At 53.0% G+C, this 15,488-nt stretch overlaps 1 protein-coding gene across 10 annotated transcripts in view; it reads left to right on the top strand.

Moving 5' to 3' along the window:
* SSBP3 (single stranded DNA binding protein 3) overlaps positions 1-15,488 on the top strand; it is a 162,072-nt gene that overhangs the window by 110,252 nt on the left and 36,332 nt on the right. For all 10 annotated transcript variants that reach the window (XM_042951505.1, XM_042951506.1, XM_042951507.1 and 7 more), the window contains one exon: positions 6,936-7,025. In XM_042951505.1, the coding sequence (XP_042807439.1) occupies positions 6,936-7,025 (90 nt within the window). The remainder of the gene's footprint in view (positions 1-6,935; positions 7,026-15,488) is intronic.

Here is a 15,488-nt window from a genome sequence, read left to right as displayed (position 1 = left end):
CTGTGAGCCACCCCAAGTTAACAGAGGCCACCACTTCCTGAGACAGCTCACTCTGATGCTCGGATCTGGAGAAGCTTTTTGTAGCTCAGAGCATCTACTGCTGGGCCCAGAGCCATCCCGCGGCACCAAGAGAGCACGTCCACTCCTGCTTCCACGTGACAGCCCACTGGCTATTTGGAGGCAGGGATCCTGTGTCACTCACTCCCGTGTGTCATCTAAACCTATTTTTAATGCCAGCTGCTTCTGTCTCTTCACGTAGCAACAGCTCTGCGTTTTCTCCAAGCTGCAGACTTCAAGCCCCTGTCCTCCAGGACGGATTCTTTTCTCTGGTCTGTGCATAAGACGAAGAGGCCCTCTTCCTGGACTTCTCCCTCCTTTTTTTTTTTTTTTTTTTTTTTTAAACGTTTATTTATTTTTGAGACAGAGAGAGACAGAGCATGAACAGGGGAGGGGCAGAGAGAGAGGGAGACACAGAATCTGAAACAGGCTCCAGGCTCTGAGCTGTCAGCACAGAGCCCGACACGGGGCTTGAACTCACGGACCGTGAGATGGTGACCTGAGCCGAAGTCGGACGCCTAACCGACCGAGCCATCCAGGCGCCCCGACTTCTCCCTCTTTTGACCCCACTTCTCTCTGTCTCGGCCTTTCTGCCTGGGTTATGACACTGTCTCTACTCCCTCATCTACATCTTCAGTTTCTGTCCTGCTAAGATTAACATCCCCTGGAGGAAACTCAGCCCAGAGGGACCCAGGTCGCTCCAGTATTTTGTGCAGATTGCTGAAGCCTCTGTCTTGATGGTACCCGCTCAGGCATCCCTCCCTCTCCTGGACACAGGCATCCCACAGAGACCTCCATTTCTCACTTGCCCTTCTCACGTAGGCAGCGCATGGGTGCCTTCACTCCTCTGAGTGACCTCTGTTTCCCGGCCGCGTTCACACAGCCGCATGCCACACACCCTGTGGCATCCTGGGTGCTTGGCCACATGGCCTGTGTTGAGTTTCAGTGGAGAAAGGCTGTGCTCGGTGGTTTCGCATGTGGGCCCTGTGCTGCTACACGCCTGAGTATTGGGGTGGGGCGAGGAGGGAGGGCATTTGCAGAACAAAGTTCCGTTTTGCAGCCCTGTAAATCAGGAGGCGCTGGCCGCGCTGGCAGGAGTCCCTGGTTCATTCCGAGCATTTGTTTTTATCCAGTTTTCCAGGAGCTTCACGTGTAAAAGATCATTTTTAAAAAAGAGTGAACAATGGCTGGGGGTTGGGATGGTCCTAGGCTAGTTTGTGGAGTGAGGATAACTAGGGTTCTCGGAGTGCGGTCAGAAGATAATACCTAGTAGGGAACGCCCCCGCCCAGACCCACGCTTCTGGAAAGGAAGCATGAGTGCTTGTCACCTACCACAAGATGCTTTGAGCTAAGAGGTGGCAGGCTCCTGGGAGCTTGTCCCTCGGTTCCTCTGCAATGACCCTGCTGTTCCTGGAGCCACAGGGGACTTCTTGCAACAGAGCGAGGAAAGGGCCTAGCACCACATCTGGGACTTGCCACGTCTGTTTGTACTCCAGGGTTGTTGAGTGGGTTAGTTGAAGGTGCACTGGGGATGCCCAGCACTGGCAGAGGTGGTCACTATTGGAAACCAGATTTGACAGTGAGGGATGCCTGTAGTCAGAATGGCATGTGTGAGACCAGCTGGCGTGCGTCTGGAGCACATGGGCGGGCTGAGACGCTGCAGTGAACCCCCGAGCGAGCCCTGGCGGCTGTGTAACCACCACGGGATCATAAAGAAACCCTACTCTTCAGGGGAGAAGGCTGTGGGATCAGTCCTCCCTGGAAAGCTCCCAGGCCGTGAGCAAAAATACGCTACTTTGCAGGGGAGCTGGAGGGGCCTCGGTCACTTGTCCGAAGGCACCTTGAGCTTTCCAAGTTGACTCTACCCCTGAGCCTCAGAGGAGGCAGCTGGCTGGAGTGGGCCACGGCACCCAGCGCAAGGCCTGTTTTCTATTTAGAAAAGAATTTTAAGTTAGTTTTATAAAAAATGCATGAGTTACCAAACTGCATGCCTGATTTGATTCTGCTTTTTTTAGTCCGTGTATGTATGCATATATGGATAAATGTTGGTGAGGAGGGCCTGGCGGGGGGAGCTCAAATGTCATCGGCTGTTATCTGCAGGCTCTGATAACAAAGAGGTTTCTGGGTGGTTTTTAATCTTTGATCTCTTAAGTGTTCTGTAGTGAACAGAGAGGAGTTAAAATTCGCAGTCTCTGGAAAGAGAACTGTCCCCCTGCAGCAGGAGCTGCTGTTTCCAGTCCCTGCCCTCTGGGTGTGTGGACCAGGCTGGGAAGAACGGCCTGGAAGAAGGGCCTCGGAGATCGTCGTGTCTAGCCCTTCCATTGGACACGTGGGGAAACTGAGGCTCCTGGCAAGGAGCCGAGCCCACCGGGAGGTCTCTGGCTCCAGAATCCAGTGCTCTTTACTCTCCTGCTCCGGTGGGAGGGCTCCATCCCCTGTACCCACCACAGCCCTGGCAGCTGTAGGCCTCCGTGAATGTCAGGGGCTTTCGGTTTGGGTTCTGTGTTTTTAGAGAAAACTCACATGAGACGCTTTGCTGAGTGCCTTAATGGAGCTCTAACTCAAAGCTGGAAACCACAGGGAGAGGCCGATTCCTAGCAATCCGGAAAGGCCTGGCTCCAGATGGCCAGGTTTGAGCAGGTCTTTGAATAATAAAAGTCATAATCATTTATTGAACACCTGCTGTATGCCTCACATCTCCGAGATGGGTAAAACAGCCCCTGCTGCCAGGTGTGGGGGTGGGAGGAAGGGTCCACTGGGGTTGGGTTGTGTGAGTAGCCGTTACTTCTTAACCCTCCGGTCGCCCTCTAACACAGGTTGCTGCTTTTCATTCGCTGCTTTGTGCTTTTCTGCCCTTTTGGAAGTTTTCCGTTAGGAGCACGTGTTTGTGTCATAATCAAAGGATAGCAATAGCTGTCATAATTCAGGTTAATTATTTTGTTTAGTTTTGCTGCTGAATGAGGCTTTGAATGATAAAAGTTGTCTCCTCAGCGTCCTGCCACCTTAATCATTGTTCACATGGCCTTCCTTTCATTGGAGGAGAGCAAAAAATCCGTCTTCCACCCAGATGTCAGAGAATTGCACCATCCATGTTCTGGAACCATGGTTATCCCAGCCCTGACATTCAAAGGACCACGGACCACCCACCCCCAGTTCCTAGAACCATTGACTCACTTCTGATTTTTGTAGGGAAATGAGATCTCCCAGTGAGGGAACCTTTGGAAGTCATGCTCCCAGGTTCAAATTTTCATTTTAAAAAGTTGTGTTTTTTTTTTTAATTATAAAATATCCTTATATCTTAAAAAAAAACAAAAACAAAAAGAGCTCTTCTGTATCATTAAGGAAAAACCTAATATACAGAAAGCAAAGAAGGTAAACATTTCACCATAAAAGTAGATCTACAGACCATTTCAAAAGATAGTGATCCAAAAAAATAAGGCAGAATACCAGGGATCCCATTTTGTAACTACCAAGGTAGCAAACGCCAGTGTAATGCTTGTTAATTAAATTGGTTAAATGATGATACCTCTATATAATATTAGACTCATTAAAAACTTGTGTTTTCTTTGGCTGTGTAATGAGAGCGGGAAGTGCTCTTGACATTCTTCCGCAAAAAAACGGTGGCTAATTTTCTTTTTCCTTGGCCGTGTGCTATAATAAGCAGGTGTTGGGTACTAAATGATAAATGCTAATTTAAAGAAATCAAGTTGGTGAGGCTTTCCAGATCTTTCTGTAAAAGCGAAGCCTTGTTCTGGGCTGAAAGCTGGAGAAGAGTAGGTCTGGACCGAGAAGGACGGATGGGAGAGGGTTGTCCCGAGCCTGCTTTCTTTCCATGCAGATATTTGTGTCTCTGGGGTGCTTGTGTCTACCTCAGAGGCCACCTGGGGGTTCAGGGAGAGACGGGAAGGGGGGGAAAAGCACCCAGCCTGTCTCTAGCATGGGGCCCAATGGCTCCTGCCATGCGTGCCACCAAGGACTTGCCAGTTAGGAACTCTGTTATTCCTGTCCTCATCCTACAAACAAGACGGTGCTACATTTGTTGAATAAAATGTTTAGTTGGCTTTAGCAAGGCAGGATTTTGGTTTTTCCCAGTGTGTCACCTACTCCCACCTGCCTGCTGATTATTGTCATTGCGCACCCCACCCCCCTCCTCCGCCCCCACCTGGTTAACTGCTGGACTTGTACCAAGATGCGAGTAATTGGAGAAAGACCGTGTCCTGGGAGGGTGCCTCTGAGGAACAGGTCATTTCTTCTCCAGATTTGTACGTGTATATATATATGTGTAGAGTTGTGTATTTGTGTGTATGTGTACATATATGAACTTTTTTTTTTTTTAAGTGTTTTATTTTTCAGAGAGAGAGAGCAGGAGAGGGGCAAGGAGAGAGGGAGACAGAGGATCTGAAGTGGGCTCTGTGCTGACAGCAGAGAGCCTGATGCGGGGCTCGAACTCACGAACTGCGAGATCATGACCTGAGTTGAAGTTGCTACCCAGGCACCCCATATGAACTTTTTTGGTTTGGTAGGAGGGTGACTTTTATAAATGATCTGTGTTTGGAGGGATAGCTAGGTGAAAATAAGCCAGAAAACTTACATTGAAGAATTGAAGGAGAAAGTAAAATACACCCTGAAACTCCCAGCTATTACAATGAAGTGTTAAAGATGTAGGACAGAATTGGGGCGCCTGGGTGGCTCAGTTGGTTGAGCGTCCGACTTCAGCTCAGGTCATGATCCTGTTGTTCGTGGGTTCGAGCCCCATGTCGGGCTCTGTCTCTGCTGACAGCTCAGAGCCTGGAGCCTGCTTCGGATTCTGTGTCTCCCTTTCTTTCTGGCCCCCGCCCCTCTCTTTCTCTAAAAATAAACAAAAAATATTTTTAAAAAAGATGTAGGACAGAATTAAAATGCAGAAACAGACCCAAGCCTTTGTAAGAATTTTGCCTCCTGATTTCGAATGAGTGGGGTGAAATTGTACCGAGGCAGCTGCCTGAGGAGTAAAATCTATATTCTGTATCAAAACAAGTTCCTGAAGGAGTAAAGAGTTAAATGTAAAGCTGGTCTCTGAAAGAACTTGAAGCAAACGTAGGTGCCTGTTTACCTTGTTTCAGGTTTTTTTTTTTTTTTTCTTTCCTGTTTTGAACTTTTCTGCTCCTGCTTCCAAGGAATGATTGTTGGCTGTAAATCTTGAGAAGTTGCATTTTCACAGAACCACCAACCACAAACAAACAGTGCAGCTAATGGATAGCCTGGCATACTCCCCCAGGTGGCCCTCACCCAGATAATACTGGGGTGGGGGCTAGGTAGAGGCAGGCTGGTCTCTCCTCTGTCTGAGTGGGGCTCACACCTGGAAAGTGGGAAGACCAAATTTGTGATGTTGGGGGCTGCTTGGAACACACGACAGGATGGTTGGCAGAATCTGTAATTATGGAGAGGGTTGCTTTTTGGTGGGCAGAATGATTTTGAAATGTTGGGCTGGGACGGCCAGCCCATCCGTTACCCCCCAGTCTCTTTACCTGGGTCTGTTAAGACACCCAGCGCATGCCCATACTCAGCCCTCCTTGCTTCCAGATTACCAGGCTTTCCCGGTGTACAGAACACGGCCCGTCCTGTCACATAATCCTCCACGCCCGCGATGAGCAGGCAGGACAACAGCGATCCCCACTTTTTATAAGAAACTAGTGCGGGAAGGCCAAGTGACTTGGCCACGGCCATCCGTTGCTTGTAGAGGTAACAGCGCTCCGACCCACACGTTCTCAGGGGTGTCTGTTCATCTTGCTGCCATGTAGTGTGTTCATGGGATTCGCACATTACCTCATTTCCTTCTATCATCCTTGGAAGTTAGGCGCTCTGGTTCCTGTTTCCTGGCTGAGGAAAGGCAAGAAGTGAATTCTGCATTTGTAGGAGAGAAAGAGGTGGTCCGTTTCCTGACCCCAGGGGCTCACTCTTGTCCCAGAGAACCAGTCAGACCTCTGGGAGACAGTCAGTGATTCAGTCTCAAATTCTCAGTCCCGGGAGGGGAGGGTGGGGTGTGGCAACACTGAGGTAGGAGGTGGGCATCCTGCGGGGGTGGGGGGAAGTGCCTGGGAGGTTTAGAGTCGGTCGGGGGGGGGGGGGCGGTGGGGGAGTATGCAGGGCACCAGCCCAGGTGGGGTGCTAGGCCCATGACTTACCCTGGGCGCGTGCGGGCCCAGGCTCAGACATGCTGACCACGTGGCAGGTGGGACACAGATTGTCTGGAAGGAGGCCAGGCTGGGGAGAACGACGTCTGTTCACCCCCAGGAGGCATTTGTTGAGGCAGATGTACCAGGTAAATGCCCGAATAGCAGCATTTAAGAAGAAAAGTGCCTCCAGTCCCTGCATTGGGCGGACCCACCTCCTCTCCGGTGGCACCCAGGACCCTGACCAGGCCCAAAACACCCCTGCCCTCCTTCGACCTTTCGAGGGACATTTCCCAGCAGAGATTTGTGTTTATGCATTAAGTTGTGGATCTTTATTGGTCTACTCTGTACAGCATGCAGCCTCTTGGAGAGGGCACAAACATTTGTAAAGCACCTCAGCCGCCCTGTGGGAGCTTCATAAAGCTGCCGAGTGGGTGAGGCAGGGCACCCCTCCATTCACAACGGCTGCTGTATGTTGGCCACCCACTACTGTTCTGCAGTGCGTGCGCGAAGCGGGAGACATCGTTCTCCCATTTTAGAGATGAGGAAACAGAGGCTCGGAGAGTTCGTCACTTGCCCAGTAAGACGTGCCTGGGAAGGTGGTATTTGAGGAGGGTCTGTGGAGGACGTGGGCAGACAGGGAGAACCCGGTGGGACAAGGCTCAGAGCTCCAGGTCTCTTGCGGTGGGTACAGCCTCCTAACTCTCCACCTCCTTGTCTCCGCAGAGCGCAGCAGCCGCCCCGAGCCCCGTGCTTGGCAACATTCCCCCCAACGACGGGATGCCGGGAGGCCCCATCCCGCCAGGTTTCTTTCAGGTACGTGCTGGGCCCCCTCGGCCCTGTGCTCCTTCCACTTCTGGCCAGGCCCCGGGCGGGCGGGAGGGAGGGAGGGAGAGAGAAGTAAGTAGTAGCTCAGTTTGCCATGGTCTAAATACAGTTGCTGTGTGCTGGTTCAGACCCTTCCCATCCCTTTCTCCACCCCCGGCAAACCCTGAGGAGGGGAGAAAAGAGATGAAGAGCCGACCCCCTCTGCACGCGCTGTGTCACTTCTGCTCCAGCTTGTTTTCTTCACGCCGGCTTCGCAGTCACGACACAGCCCGCCCCTGGTCGGGGAGGCGGGGGTGGGGCCCCCCCCCTTCCAAGTCCTCAGAGAGCTGTCTTTTATAACAAAAGCCTTTAAAAAAAAAAAACAACAAAAAACAAGTAAACTGTTCTTTGTTTCTGTTTTGTTGCTGCTGTCATTGTCATTGTTTACTTTGCCTGTCCAAACTACAAACCTTAGGCGTAATCTAAAAAAAAACAAAAAACCCACCATCCTGGCAGGTCTCGGAATCCTTTCCCTCTGGTTAACCACTTGATTTTTTCCGAGTGCGATCACAGGCGGCATCCCACGAGCATCTGGGCCCGCACTCCGCCCGCCAGAGGCAGGGGCAGGTCCCACGTGGAGTGAGAGCCAGGCCTTCCCCAGAATACACCTTGTGGGCCTCTGGGGGCTCCATCTTCTGTTGGGGCTGGGTGTGGCTGCCGTCCCCTCTCTGCCTCCTCCTCCTTCTATCCCTGCAGGCCTCTAGGAAGTGGGGGGTTGGTGGGGAGACTCATCCCATTTTAACCAGGCTGAGGCCGGGGAATGCTGTTTCGGAGAGGTACCGGCGTGCAGGGCTGGAAGGAACTGCTTTAAGCTCTTTTTTTGTTTGTTTATTTATTTATTTTGAGAGAGAGCAAATGGGGGAGGGGCAGAGAGAGAAGGAGAGAGAGAATCCCAAGCAGGCGTTGCACTGCCAGCGCAGACCCCGGTGCTGGGCTCGAACCCACCAACCGTGAGATCATGACCTGAGCTAAAAACCAAGCGTCGGACGCTTAACCGACTGAGCCACCCAGGCGCCCCTTTGATGAAGCTCTTGAGTGGAACATTCCATTCTTTGAAACCTGTCTGTGGCTGGATTTGAGAATCTGCCTTTGTCCCCCACCCCTTTGAAAGGCTAGCACTTTCAGAGAAGAATATGGAAGGAGCTGTCATATAGAAAAGAAGGCCAAGATCTCTCCGTGAAGCCCAAGAATTCAAAGCTGGGAGCCCTGTGGCAAAGTCCAAGGAGACTTTTGCTTGGTGTAAGCCAGAATCTCACACCTTGTGCATCTAGCAGTGAGACGCAGGCTGCTGCAAGTGGAGCCTCCTGCTATGAAGGCATCTGAGCAAAAGGGGGGGACAAACCCCTCTTAGAGATGTTAAGGGGACTTTCTCCCTGGGTGGGAGACGACCTGGACAAACCACCTCTGCTTTGTAAGATTTCACATTTCGGTTGCTCTTGACCCCCGGGACAGAAGAAGGGTTTGGACGCACTGTTCACCAGCCAGGACGGGAATCAGCGAAATTTGGGTGTTGCCCATAAAACGGCAAGAGTGGGTTGTCCACCAAGATGGCGGTGAGGGAAGTGCGAGGGATGTAGGGATGGCGGTTGAGGGCTTTGGATGGTCACACATACATCTATATACATTCCTAGCATGTTGCCCAAACTGGAGCCTTGCCCTGGGGTGGAAATGGGTACAGCCTCAGAAATGGGTGTGCAGACTCCAGGTTAGCCCAGACCAGGCATCGCCTGGGGCTTGGCTGGGGGTAAGGCATCAGGAAGAGGGACCAGACTTTGGAATGAGACGTTCAAATGCTTAGAAACCTGCGGACCCAAGAAAGAAAGAAGCCAGGTGGGCTGCTGCCCTTTCTCCAGAGGGGAAACCCAAGGGACTACTGTCTGGGACAGTCATCCATGCCAAGGGACAGTCCTTTTCCTGGTCACTGCAGGCAGATGTTCTCTTCCTAGTTGGAGGTCTTTCTTACAGGTGTTCTGTTCTGCTTGGGGACTTCTTTTCCCAGGTTTACACATCCTCCCACAGGATACCCTTGATACAGTGCACTTGTGACTTTCCTGTCTGGTGGACGGAGCCCCAGGCGCCAGGCTCCACCTGTGTGCATGCCTGTTGAGGCTGCCTGCTGGCATCTGAGTGCCCAGTGCAGGCCACTGTGGTGGGAAGAAGTGGACAATAGCCAGCTGTATTTTTTAAATAGGCCATTGGCTTCTATTTTGGCCTGAGTCTGGGGCAAGGCAAAGTTTGCCTGATATGTGGGCAGCTCTTAACTTCCTGCTTTGGTATAATTGTCCATGGTTAAAGCCTAATTCCAGACATACTTCTTGGGCCCTCCCCTGTGACGTTCAGGGGTGTGTGGTCAGAAAGTCCAGACTGATTCCTGTCCTTATTTGGCCACTTCCAGGCACCATCAAACAGAGGTCGCTTTTGGATCCTCTCAACCGGAGGTCTTTTCTGATCCCTAATCAGGATGAGTTGGCAGGGGCTGAGGCGGGCACGGGGACAGCATTGAGCAGGGACCTGTGTGCCCCGGACTGTCCACTTCTGGGGTGGCTCTGGCCGGCTTTGTTCTCCCCGCCCTCAGGTGAGGGCATCATGTTTAATCGGGCAGAGGAAGATGAAGCAGACGGGCGCTTCCTGGTCGTGATGCTGAAGTACTCAGGCTAGGTCACTGCTGAGGGGAAAGGGTATCTCTCTGGAAGGCGGTAGTGACTGCCCATTTCCGGAGTAGGCCAGGACGCAATGCGAATATTAGCTATTGATTGCTGGCCCTGCCCCTTGCTCATCTTGCAGGCAGCCACTCTGATATTAGAAGGGAAATCGAGATGGTATCGGGTTTTATCTGCTGCCAACAATTTGCACTTCTTCCCCTGCTTTGCCCACGGTCTGGGCAGGCAGCTCTGATGCAGGGGGGCTTTGTCCCAAGGAGCCAGCCTGGGTTGGCTGATCCAGCTTTGACCAGATCCTGTCCCAAGGTGGCCAGCCCAGTTTTCAGATCAGGACTCTGCCCCTAGTTGGTGCTAAATATAGAAGCCCGTGGGGCCTCCGGGTAGGTGGGAGGGAGCAGCTGTCCACCCCTGTCCCAGCCCCTCTGAACACAGGGGGGCTTTCTTAGGTTGCCAGGCTGCAAGGCTACTCCAGGGGTCAGAAGGCTTGGCCATCCACATACTAGGTTCCATCTGTCTGCTTTTTCTTATTTGGTGTTGAGGTTTCTCAGGTGGACGGTGCCCTGGTCCTGTGGCATGAGATGTCTATGGTAGCAAGTTCAGGGCTGGCAGAGAGGTGGTCTGGGACCCAACCTGACCATACCTCACAGTATTGGGGACTGTTTTGGTTTTCTTTGGGTTATGGAAGAACTTACCAAGGGTGTTCTAGTTCTGTGCTTTCCTTGTAAAAAGACGGCCTTGATCTTGGTATCGCAAGCGTCTGGCATGCGCTAGGGACCCGGGAGATGTTTGAACTGAGTTTATTTCTGTTGCTCATGTTACCAGCAGTGGAGCCCAGCCAGCCCTAAAGGTCTAGATCCTCACTCTGACCAGGCTTGGAGTGTCCAGAGGTGGTATTCTGCAGTGGGGAAGGATACAAAGGACTATTGTCTCAGGACACCTGTTCTGGTCCCCCACTTGTCCACATACTTGCTGAGTGACGTTGGGCGAGGTGCTCCCCGTCTCTGGGCCCCAGTTTCCTCACTAGTAGATGAAGCTGGGTGGACCAGATGGTCTCTGAGGGCCTTTCCAACTTGGATTTTCTGCTTTGGATCCAGATGGATTTTACATAATCAAGCAGTGGCATTTTTTTTTTTTTTTTTTTCTCCATGCAGCTTAAGTCAGTCGGTCTTCACATCTGGCAGACTCGGCTTGGTTTGGCCAGGCCTGCTGGTCTGGGTGGGCCCCCAGCTCCTTGGCCCTAAGGTGGTTCTAAGGGAGGTACCGTCCAATGAAGATTTCTAGGTCCAGAGCTGGGGAGTTGCAGGAGGGCAGGGGTCATGAAGACGGGAGCATTGAGTACAGGCTGTTTTTGTTCTTGTTTTGTTTTAAATTCCAGTGATTGTTTTCAGTTATGTAGTGTTTTTAGACATCCAGCTTACTTTCATTTTGATCGTAGCCTTTCTGCAGAGGGGGCAGGGCTAATTGGGAAAGTGAGACTCGGAAAGGTGAATGACTTCCCCAGAGTTCTCAGCTGTGGGCTACAATCAGGGTCTAAACCTGGGCTTGCTGCTTCCAGATCCTTGTGTTCTTCCACAGCAGTCAGATACATGTCTGATTGCCTACAGGAAGAAGAGACAATAGAGACCAAGGAAAAGGAGGGAAATGATGGAGGGAGAAAGAGAAACTCTAGCCATCTTGTCTCAAAAGCAGGCAATGTTTCTATTCAGACAGCAGCTCTGACTGGTTAGTGGTGTCTTGCTAGAACACGGTGCTGGGAATGATTCAGAAGCCACGTCCAGGCTCAGCAGATACCGACTGGCAATGTCTGCCATGAACATGGGGATGTAAGTGGTAGTACATGACCCGTGTATTTGCCTTCCGTGATCTAGTCCAGGCTTCACTTTATAGATACAGGATGGAGGCTCAGAGGCAGGCGGGACTGTGGTTAACGATAGTGGTCAGCCACCTCTGAGGGCAGGGGGCTGGACTCTAGGCCAGAACTGATCAGTCATAGTCTGCCCCCAGAAGCACCCAACCTACCAGAGAGACTGACAGGTAAACCCATGCCCTATAGCAAGAAATGGAAAGACCTGCCTGCTCAAGAGCTTCCTGGAGGCAGTACGGTCTGGGACGGTGTATAGAGTGAGGTGGATGATAGGTAGGTGCTCAGTAGGAGAGGGGGACTGGAGAGTTTTCTGGCAGTGTTTGATGGACCTTTTTAGGGACTGTGGGCTTCATCTGGGGGTAGTGGGAGCCACTGGAGCAACCCTGGTCTGGATAATACCTTGGCCAGGTCTGTGTTCTAGAACAGTTAACTCTGTACTGCTCTGTCAGCTCTGTAGGGGCAGGAGCTTGGGGGCTGACCACGTTAATGATGGAGACTGGTATTGCAGAGACCCAACAGAGGTCAAAGGGCTAAAGACCGAGCCTTCTCTGGACAAGACAGTCCTGGGGGAGCTAGTTCCCTTTGCCAAAAGCACAGCCTGTTCTGTTCTGAGCATCCCCAGATACTTTCCATTGTAGTGGGGGCACAGTAGGGGTTGACATGTCCCGTCCCGTCCCCCCCCCCCCCCCCGCCAATTCTAAGGAGTTCTTAATTCCTGCCAGCTGAGTCCACTCACCTGTAAGGTCTACCTCCAGAGAACCCTCCCCATCAGTTGTGGGTGGGGGTAGGGGAGGAGAAGGAGCATATCATGTGTATAGCTCAGAAGCCTAAGAAATGATCCAAAAATAAGAGGAAGAGACAGATACGCGTGACCTTGGACCTTTCCTGTTGAGACTATAGGAGTGCTTCTCTCCTCATTTCCTGCAGAAGTAGCTGGGGTTTCTCTGGGAGAGAAGCAGCCTCAGGAGGGCTCTAACAAGTGACTCGAAGTATCTGAAGTTTAGCCATATAGAAGATTCTCAGACCTGGGACACCTGGCTGGCTCAGTTGGAAGAGCATGCAACTCTTGATCTCGAGGTTGTGAGTTCGAGCCCCCACATTGGATGTAGAGATTACTTAAATGAATAAATCTTAGAACAAGAAGAAGATGCTCAGATCTGCCTCTGCAACGCTTCAGCCCTTAGATCTCAGGTCCTTCAGAGGAAAGAAGAGGGAGGCCAATTTGAATCTTTGTGTGGAAGATCGTTCTACCACCTGCCAATTTAACAAAGTAGTGAGCTCCTTGGCACTGGTGGTAACCAAATAGAGACTCAGTGCTCAGTAGAGAGCCCTGGGGACTGAGCGCCTTGGGCTGGGCTGGTGTGTTTCCAGGGAGGATCAAAGCCCAGTAAATGAGAGCAGGCTGGCAGCAGGAGCTCAGGCAGTTCCCAAGAGCTGGGCCGAGTGCTGTCCATTTCCTGCCTTCCTCTCCGGCGGGAAGCAGGCAGCAGCACTGTGAGCTGACATTCCTTGCCAGAAAGCTGCAGCAGCAGGAAAGACCTCTCTGCTGACTAGGGCCAGGGCGGGACTAGGGGAGGCTTGGAAAGAAAGAAACCACCCTGTTTGTGTGGTTTTCAAAGCCTGCTGCACAGGAGGGCTCGATGGGTGGGGGTTTGGATCGCCATTTGATGGATGGTGAATCTGAGGCCGGGACCTAAACCACGTAAGGCTAGGCAGACTTGCTGATCATCCTTTAGCCCATTGGCCAGACGTGGTCTCTAAGGGCACAGTGACCTCGTAGTCACCCACCCTTGGTGAGCATTGCGGACGAAGGAGGCAGCCGTGGACCTGCCCTCGAGGGGCTCGCAGTCTGGTGGAGGCAGGGAGTGATTACACTGAGGCTTCAGTGCCATGAGGGCAGGTGAAGGAGCAGCTGGCCTAGCCTGGGGTCCATCTGGGAAACTTTCCCTGAGGGGCTGACATAGGAGGCCTGAGCAGGAGGCAGTTGCCAGTGAGGGGGTGGGGCAGTGTGCCAGGACATGAGTATGAAAGGGCAAGTTTGGAAAGGCAGGAGACCTGGATAGACGCTCAAAGGACTGTAACTTAAAGACAGGGGAGCCATGGAAGATTCCTAAGAAGGGGAGTGGCCCGGTTCCAGGAAGACCCCTCAGTGGTCTGGAGGGGCTGCGCTTGTGGCAAGCTGGCCATTGTGGAAGTGTGGAGTCCAGGCAGTGGTCCTCTGGGGGTTGGCCAGGGCCTGGGCTGGAGTGGTGACTGAGTGCAGTGGTGAGCACCTCCTTGGCCTGAACCAACAGCCCCTTGGATATGGGCGTGGGGAGGAAGCAGAGCTGGGAGGATGCCGCGGGTCCTGGCCTACCTTGGCCTGAGGTAGCGAGAGGCTGTCAGCCGCCTCCTATCAGACCCTTCACTTTAGAAGGCAGGGGCCCCACACATGGTCCTGTGGCTGCCCCTTTGCCCCTTGAGGCTCCCAGCCAGTGTTTTCAGGTCCTAAAATGGAACTATCTTGACCCCCTCTTGTAGTTGTCGGTAGAAGGCTCTCTAGATGAGAAAAGTGGTCCCCTTATGTGATTCCATTTGACCCTTTGAGGTAGGCCTGACAGTTAACAGCATTCCCACTCTGGATGAAGAAACCAAGGCTCACGTTGGCCAGAGTTGCTCAGGGAAGACAGGCCTGGACCAGGTGGTAGGCTCTAGAGTTTTGAATGAGCACTTAGTCCACTGGGGAGCAAATCCCCTCCCTTTCTGGACCCCATTCTCTGGCCTCGGCCCTTGCCACGTCTGCATTGCTGTGGGCCAGAGGGGGTCTGATAGATGTGCTGGTCTGTGGGAGAGGAGGACAGAGATGCTGTGTCAGGGGTGAGTGCACCAGTTCCTGCAGGGGACAGAAGCACCCCCTCCGCCCCGCCCCTCACCCTGTTGTCTGCCTCCAGACTGACAGAAGGCAGGGTCACTCCCGCTGAGAAGGATTAGAGAGGAGGCGGGGCACCCCAACTGCTGGGCCCTGAGCTGCTCCCACCCCAGCCCCACCTGTTCCAAGCCAACTTGGTGCGCTATGCAGCAAGAGCACCACTCCTCTGACTCCTGTGAAGAAGCTAGAAGCTAGCTTTAAGCCTGAAGACCCCTGCCCTGGCTGTTGGACGCCCTGATTTGAGTCCGACCGTGTTGCCAAACGGCTGTGTGTCCTTGGGGAACCATCCTCCCCTCTCTGGGCCTTACGTGCTTTAGAGGACTTCATAAACCCCTGGCCGCTCAGAAACTCTGTCACCTGGGCTGTCCCCCTCTCCCCGCTGTGGACCCACACACAGGCCTCCCTGCATAATTGCCTGGCCTGGGTGGAAAGGCCAGGGCAGGAGAGGAGGAAAAAAACCTTTTCTTGCCAACACCACCTCCACAAAGGTCAGGCTGTGCTCCCGCCCCGCCCGGCAGCCAGCTTGGTGCCTAACGTCTGCCCGGCGGCAGATGACCGCGCCGGGGCTCCTAGCAACCGCGGACAAAAGGTTACTCCTGACGTGCCAGGCTGCCGGCCCCCTCGCCCTCCCTTCGGAAAGGGAAAACAAAGTTGCGGCCTTGACTGGCGCGTGTGCCTCTGTGCACGCGGGCGGGCATGTTTGTGTCTGCACACTCGAGCCGCCTCTCCTCCCCTCCAAAAAACGTGAACTCCGCATGTCGCGCCGTAACTCTCGCTGATGAAATGGAAAGTTGAACATAAATCAATGTCTGCCGCCCTGTTAGCTATGCATCAGCAGTCAGTGCCTGGGAGATTTGCTCAGTAACAAAGCACCCAGCCGCTCCGCAGGCCTCGACCGCCCCCTAACGCGGAGCCGGCCCCACGCCGCCGGGGAGCTCAGCTGCTGGCCGCCTCTGCCTCCCCACCAGGGACCACCCCCA

Source organism: Panthera leo, chromosome C1, assembly GCF_018350215.1.
Source record: "Panthera leo isolate Ple1 chromosome C1, P.leo_Ple1_pat1.1, whole genome shotgun sequence".
NCBI lineage: Eukaryota > Metazoa > Chordata > Mammalia > Carnivora > Felidae > Panthera > Panthera leo.
Note: the sequence above shows the minus strand (reverse complement) of the source record. Positions and strands in the feature narration are given on the sequence as shown.